We start from the raw sequence: 7,512 nt of genomic DNA on the forward strand, positions 1-7,512 counted from the left end.
CACGACTACATCATCATGATCGGCTACCTCAACATCGACATACAGGGCTATGTCTATAGCTACTCACCGGCAACAAATCCAGTCAACAGTGTCCATGTCGTCACTAACGTCCATGCCACTCCCGCTACGACTGCAAGAGAAATAGAGGAGAGACAGGGAAAGCACCTGGGACGCAAGTCACCGCCCTAGGTGCCGACCCATCAGGGACACAGTTGATGATGGCGCAACGGAAAAGACGACGAAAGCACAAGACTTTAAATTCAGTCGCAATAGTTAGAAGTATAATTGGGTTTAAATATAGAGATAAGGAGATAGAGACAGAATATGTTTAAGCATGTATTATCTGTCTTGTTTCAAGTCTCTCTCCCTCATATCGCACCTCTCTATATATATCTCATACGAGGTCATATCAATACAACACAAATATTAGCATCCTACAATTTCAACATGCTACACCCATATGGAAGAAGGCCAACGAGTGGTCGCCATGGGTGGGGCGCACGATACCCACAAGAAGCCTGTGTTGCTCATCTCACGCGGCGATGGCGTTGCTTATTTCTGCGACCTCACGCCGTTCAAGCCAAGAGGGCGTATTCGCTGAAACAGTAAGGTTAGAGATTGAGAGGATGCACGAGCTATTTGCATAACGACTTGGGGAATAAGAAGGTCATGGCTTCCAACTCTTGCTTGTGGTTGTCCTAAGAAGGAGCCGAAGGTTCAAATGGCTCCTCGGACATTGAGGGTCAAGCATCTAATCCATCATATCGTGTTCTTCATGGATGTAACCAAACGTTGTTTTGTGAAAGCAACTTTTAATCCAAACAAAGAATTACACTATGAACTTCCGTTAATAGAAAAATGAACTAAAACTAATTTTTCTAAAAATTCTCCTAAAACTTATCTTCTGAAAACCTTACACTAGTTCTTCTAACCAAACAACCACTAAGCTTAAACTGTGACACTAATTTTATTTTTGAAAAGAAGGTTGAAACCCTCGGTCTGTGCATCAATACGACACACACAATCATTTTTTTAAATTTAAATTGATGCTAGGAAATGAGGTCAAAATCTTCACCAAGCTGAGTACAAGATTGAGACGACTGTGATAGAACCATTATAAGATATGAAATTAACACCGATGACAAAGTCTACTTCTTTCGTAACGCCTCAGAGAGAGAGAGAAATACACGCCCTCGTCGCCATGTACACACAGAGATGACAAGGACAAGGATCTTCATCCGAAATTCAACCAATAAAAGTTAGCACAACAACAATAAACGATGTTTTCAACAAGATAAGACGAAAGTTGGTCCCCGTTGAGCCCGACTAATAAAAGCCATTGCAAAGGTTTCTCACCCCGGACACGAAGCAATGTGCTCCAACACGAGAGCGAGGGTTTTTCGCTGCAAAACCAGTTGAGCTGCGATCTGCAAACCGCGCGAGGCGCGACCCATTTTCGCCCCATCGGAAGCAAATCGACGGTGCGGCAGAAAACCATTCCCGCGCAGAAAACACACCACCAAGCCAAGTCAGACGCAGAGGCGGAGCCAAAGCCAGCCGACCATGTCTAGCCAAGCCCCTCGTCGTCGTCGTCGTCCTCCTCCTCCTCTCCCACCCAACCTGCCCCCTCACATCCCCTACTCCCGCGCGCTGCAGCAGCGCCTCTACCTCCTCGCGCAGCACGCCCGCCGCCGCCCGGGCGCCACCGCCTCCCTCCGCGCGCTCGACCAGCTCCACGCGCAGCTCCTCCTCAACGGCTTCCACCGCAAGCGCTTCCTCCTCGCCAAGCTCATCTCCCTCGCCGCCGCCGCCGCCGACCTCCCCCGCGCTGAGGCCCTCTTCCTCTCCTCCTCCTCCTCCTCCCCGCAGCACCCTCCCGAGCCCCCCACCCTCGCCAACCTCCTCCTCCGCGCCGCCGCGGCGTCCCGCGCGGGGCCTCCCCAGCTCCTCTCCCTCTTCTCCCGCCTCGTCGGCCGCCACGGGTTCCGCCCCAACGCCTTCTCCTTCTCCACGCTCTTCGCCGCGCTCTCCGGCGCGGGCGCGGCCGCGGCCCCCCACGGAGCCGCCCTCCACGCGACCGCGCTCGCCGGCGGGTTCGCTCTGTCCAGCTCGCACGTCATGACCAGCCTCCTTGACATGTACGCCGCGGCCGGGCAGCTCGCGGATGCCAGGAAGGTGTTCGACGAAATGCCCGGCAGGACGGCGGCGGCGGCGTGGAACTGCATGCTCTCTGCTTACGTGCGGTGCCGTGAGGTGGACGCGGCTCTGCGTTTCTTCGGTGAGATGCCTGGGAGGGACGCGGTGGCCTGGACGACGGTGATAGCTGGGTGTGCCAGTGCTGGGAGGGCGGCGGAGGCGGTTGATCTGTTCTGGAGCATGAGGAAGGCAAGGGTCAAGGACGACTCGGTGACGATGGTCGCCTTGTTGACGGCGTGCGCGGAGTTGGGGGACCTGCGTCTCGGGCGATGGATACATGCGCGAGTGGACCAGGAAGGCCATTTGCAGCGGACGGTGTCGCTAGACAATGCCCTCATCCATATGTATGTGAAGTGTGGGGCTGTGGAGGATGCGCACCGCATGTTTCTCGAGATGCCGAGGCGGAGTACCATCTCATGGACTACAATGATTTCCGGGCTTGCGGTCCATGGTCGTGCCGAGGAGGCTCTAGAATTGTTTAACCGGATGGAGGAACGTCCTGATGGCACAACGCTGCTCGCTGTGCTGTCTGCGTGCAGCCATTCACGGAAGGTTGACGACGGACGGCAATACTTTGAGAGCATGGAAAGAGTTTATGGGATCGCCCCAGAGATACAGCACTATGGATGCATGGTCGACATGCTCTGCCGCAGCAGACGATTGCACGAAGCACTTGAGCTCGCAGAGACAATGCCGTTGCAGTCTAATGAGGCCGTGTGGGGTGCACTATTGAGTGGATGCAAGAGGGAAGATAATCTTGAGCTTGCAGCCAAAGTAATTGATAGATTGACTGAGCTACAGCCTGATCGAGCAGCTGGGCACCTTGTCCTCCTGTCAAACATGTATGCGGGTGTTGGTCGGTGGGAGCAGGCTCGGATTGCGAGGGAAAGAGTGGCTGCACTGCATGCCGGGAAGCCTGCTGGAGGGAGCTGGGTGAATCAAAACGAGACCAGCATGCTGATAGCATGATCTCAACAAATTGTCTAGTTTCACTCACAAAATTTCACATGAAACATTGGGGCTTTGTGTTCCACACTTAAAATGCAGTAACTATCAGAACTCGTGGGAGCACATTGGGGCGTTGCAACCATCAGGTGTTTGCATTGACGTTTATATTGACACAGTAATAGAAAAAAGTTCAGATCTAGAGAAGATGAAATGATCAGTCTGCCACACACTTTCTTTTGACTTTTGGTGCAACTGTGGAATTATGCACCAGTTTCCATCTTCGCTGCTTCAAGGTTAGAACATGATACATTTGACTTGCTATTAATGGTTCTAAACTTCTGTTTGCGGTACTTGCCAGATAATAAGTTAATAACAATGCTAGAAATATGTATAGATCCGTCAATTATTATAGTTGTAATGATGAGGTCTTTGAAGCGTAAACTTCTCTGTCCACCTTAATTCATTTTTGTAGGAAAGAGTGTCATGACAGCCCACCCCGCTCTCGCAGTAATAATTAAACACCAATGCAAAATCATAGCAGAACCACATGCACAAGCTGACCTAGTTCGTCTCATTTTCCTTGCTAAATCTTTCTGAGAGATACGAAAGCATTCTTCTGGTATCAATTTGAACAATGCTCCTGTTCTCTCTTCTATGTAACCTATTCTGTACACCGTTTTTTATATCGGCAAGTTGATAGTTGCTGAATCTAACTCCTTCTGGATAAATTGAAATCAGCTATTCGTTGATAGCAGCAGGGTTGGTTCCAGTGTCACCCGAGAAGCTTATTGCATGTGCCAATGCCAATAGCAGCAGCAAGATGCCATGCAGCATGGATATAGGGTGTCTCTGGGAAGTAATCGTCGGCAATAAACAGCGCACCTCCCAAAAGAGATGACATCTTGTGCAGGTTATGTACCGTTCTGAGCTCTGGTTCAACTGATGCTCTCTTTGCGAAGGAAACCTGCCATGTAAACAGTTTGATTTATCCAACAGTTTTCTTTCAACAAAGACTTGCTCAACAAGCGAGTTTGCTGATCATTGAAATGGTTTGTTTTAGACAGAAGAATCTGCCAGGTCATTTGGATTACTTGCCTCCATCATTCCGGTGTGGACAGCTGAAACCATGAAAGGCTGAAACGGCAGCAGCAATGTTGATGCTGCCATCAGTAGTCCTGGGTTCTCATTCCTAACTGCCCTGGATAAACACTGCATAGAAAAGCATATATGTTTGCTATGACGTGCAAATTCTGATAATTGAACAGCCTTTTAGTGCAAAAATATGACTCACCAGCGTAGTGGTGGCAATCATAGTATAGTCGGCCCATCTCAGGATTTTTCTGATCTCTCCTCGGGAGGAATGATACAGGCCGGAAGCTATTCCTACTCCAACCAGCGAGTTGGCGTAGATGGCAGCGTTCAAGTTCTTCCTGCGGCACCGACTTTTCTTATTACATACAAACTCAGAAACAAATAGAGCAAAGAATGATCTTGTCTCAGAAGATGTCTTGCCTCGGTGTCTGCAGTCCAAGGACGATGAAGGGCAGAGAGGTGACAACATTTGCAAAAGTTTCACCGGCATGCTTGTCACCTGATCAAACAAAACCGTCAGACAAGAGGCTTCAGTTGGCAAATATTGTGGTACCGGTTGCTGGGCAGGCGGAACGGAAGCTGCCATACATGTGATGCTACAGTGGATGGGCTTCAAGCATGAGGGCCTTTGCTGCCACAGTCGTCTGCAGTTGTTACAAACGCAGGGTGTCAGCTCAGTCTGGTGTTGAGTGCATTTCTCCTGATTAATGGAAGCTCACCGTATCAGCAGTCTTTGATGTTGTTGTGTGACTGTTCCACCGCCATTTTGGTGTTCACAAGTTGGCGAATCGGTGAAGCTGGTCTGGGCAGCTTCGCCTTTGCTCGGTGCCTGTGGCGGCCGACGAACAATCTGCACGCCATAGAGCCCATCTAAGATGCCTGGGGGGTTTCCACCCCTCTGGACACACATTTTTGCTTTGCCCCTCCTTTAGCAGCGTACGGTCGATTACTCCTGAGGCCTGCAGGATGGAGTTGGACATGGATGAACATAGCCGCGGTCAGTTCTTCGCTTCATCTGGTGAGCTCTAACAAATTTTCTTCTTCCTTTGGTTGCGGTTGGAAGAAACTAATGCAGTAAGATTGTAGGAAGCGCACCTTAGCTATGCACGGCTGGCTACCCGAGATTGCGGCAGACCTTCTGCCTCTTCTCCGGCGGGCGTTGGTGGATGGCCCGGCCGGCCGGCGACGGCAAGGGAGAATAAATAGCGTATGGGTGCGAAGTTGTTGGAAATCCTGGCGCGCCGCGAGAGACGCCAAGTCATGTGGGGAGCAGAGGATGCCGATTCCGAACGGATCTTCCCTCTGCTGCAGCGCGGCCGTGGCGCTCGGTCCGAATATCCTCTTGTCCACGGCGCGGCATCGTCAAAACTTACACGGAAGACAATTCCATGCAGGAAAAATACTACGTGGATTCTGAATGGCGCCAACCGAGCGATTAAGACGCAAACAAAGTAGAAAACTTGCTGGTGGAACTACGGAACGTCTTGCGACCGCACCAGTTTCTGCTTGGCGGAGGCGTGAAAGGTACCACTAAAAACGAAACTTTGGCGAGTCTCCTAAGAGGCTCGGTAATTATTGGAAATGCATCTACTCTCTCCATCAATATAGTACTCCCTTCATTCCAAAATATAAGTCTTTTTAGAGATTCCAATAGATGACTACGTACAGAGTAAAATGAATGAATCTACACTCTAAAATATGTCTACATACATCCGTATGTTGTAATTTGAAATGTCTAAAAAGACTTATATTTCGGAACAGAGGGAGTAGTATATAGTAATACTATTCATCATTCAATAAGTTATTCTTTACCCGAGATAATTTTATGACCGTTTCATAAATAAATTACAATTGGAATACATTTAGTTACATTTGTATTGATTCACTATGTAAAATTTGGCATAAAAAATAAAAATATATGTCATAAGACTAGAAAAAAATGTATTTTATCTATGTTTTACACTATATTTTTACGTTTGTAATTTTACGTAACATATATTTTTAGAACGATTATATATTTTCTTAGGTTCTTTTTTTACATATGAAATAAGACAAAAATGAATCGGAGCAGTAATATATGACATGCGTGTTACACAAAGCATACTGTTAGATTCATATGTGAAAGGACTTTTTAATGGTATAATTTTTATAGCATACATCTCATGTATTGTTAATCTTTTCAATGGTCAAATGCAACCTAAAAAACCGTATACCTTATATATAGAGAGAGGGAGGGAGCACAACTACCAAACTTATTAGTAGGCGTGTAGACTCAGGGACAACTGTGCTGTTGGTCATCAAACTTGCTATGTTATTATCTTCATAATGGGTAATATTGATATCATGCAAGTTTTCATTTATTTAGATGTCGACTCATTTTGCATCGGGTCGCGTTATGTTATGGTATATGTTACCACAAGCACCTCTTTCCTCATTAGCTACGTGCCACGTAAACAAACTTTTCTTAGGGTGGTCTAAGTTACTCCTACTACGACCAACCTAAGAGCATCTCTAGCCCTTTCCCTTATATTTAACTTCTCCAAGAACCACTCAAAACATAACTCCTTAAATTTGAGGAGTTAAAAAGTGTGCGCATTTAGCCTAAACCTTAGCTCCCTATAATTTTTCCTTCGCCATATCTTCCATCCTTTTGTATACAAACTCCGTCTCAACCACATTTGTACAATACATTAAATTCAATACTTGATATTTCTAATGCACGTATTTCAACAACATTTCAAAACAATGTTTTTAGATTTAAATATTTAAATTCAAATGCAACATATGGTCCAAATGAAAAAGTAATCCAAATAAAACATCATAGAACAACATTCAATTGTTGTGAAGTGCCCACAAATGCTCAATAAGATCTTTTGAAAAAAAAAGTGCTCAGTAAGATCATCATGAAGTTGGTGACGAGCTTCTTGGTTCTCGATGCTGCGATGGGTTGCGAGGAATCTCCGAATCCTTCTTAGTCGATGTTCTGGCAATGCCACGTGCATGTCCAAAGCATACAATCAAAGGATCGAAGCATCCTCAGACAAAGACTTGTTAAAAACATTTCCCACAACCTCTTCATCTAGACAAATGCAACATGCAATGAGCAAATTGAGTGCATAAATGAAGAAAAACACAGAAAATGGGAAAGTTTAACCTTTGGGATAATTCGCCGAACTCTTTGCGGACAGAAAGAGTTTTGAGTGGCTGTGACAGACGTTGGTGCGTTGTCGATGCTGCCAAAGACGAAGATGATAATGAGGGAGGCATGGACGCTTC

The 7,512-nt window shown here is 47.0% G+C and overlaps 2 protein-coding genes across 2 annotated transcripts; one reads left to right on the plus strand and one right to left on the minus strand.

The window, feature by feature from the left end:
• The first annotated feature begins 1,563 nt into the window (after positions 1–1,563).
• Positions 1,564–4,349, plus strand: LOC125507087 (pentatricopeptide repeat-containing protein At5g56310-like). The gene is made up of 3 exons (XM_048671781.1): positions 1,564–3,437; positions 3,883–4,054; positions 4,209–4,349. Exon 1 carries the CDS (start codon positions 1,564–1,566, stop codon positions 3,163–3,165), a length of 1,602 nt encoding a protein of 533 aa, XP_048527738.1. The 3' UTR covers positions 3,166–3,437; positions 3,883–4,054; positions 4,209–4,349.
• On the minus strand, positions 3,449–5,893 carry LOC125509477. Its single transcript, XM_048674463.1, has 7 exons — positions 5,332–5,893; positions 4,956–5,195; positions 4,825–4,880; positions 4,657–4,735; positions 4,436–4,574; positions 4,240–4,353; positions 3,449–4,108 (listed from the first exon to the last, which is right to left on the minus strand). The coding sequence occupies exons 2-7, from the start codon at positions 5,144–5,146 to the stop codon at positions 3,917–3,919; spliced, it is 771 nt and encodes a 256-aa protein (XP_048530420.1). The 5' UTR covers positions 5,147–5,195; positions 5,332–5,893; the 3' UTR covers positions 3,449–3,916.
• Positions 5,894–7,512: the final 1,619 nt, after the last annotated feature.

The sequence above is a fragment of the Triticum urartu genome, chromosome 5, assembly GCF_003073215.2.
Source record: "Triticum urartu cultivar G1812 chromosome 5, Tu2.1, whole genome shotgun sequence".
Lineage (NCBI taxonomy): Eukaryota > Viridiplantae > Streptophyta > Magnoliopsida > Poales > Poaceae > Triticum > Triticum urartu.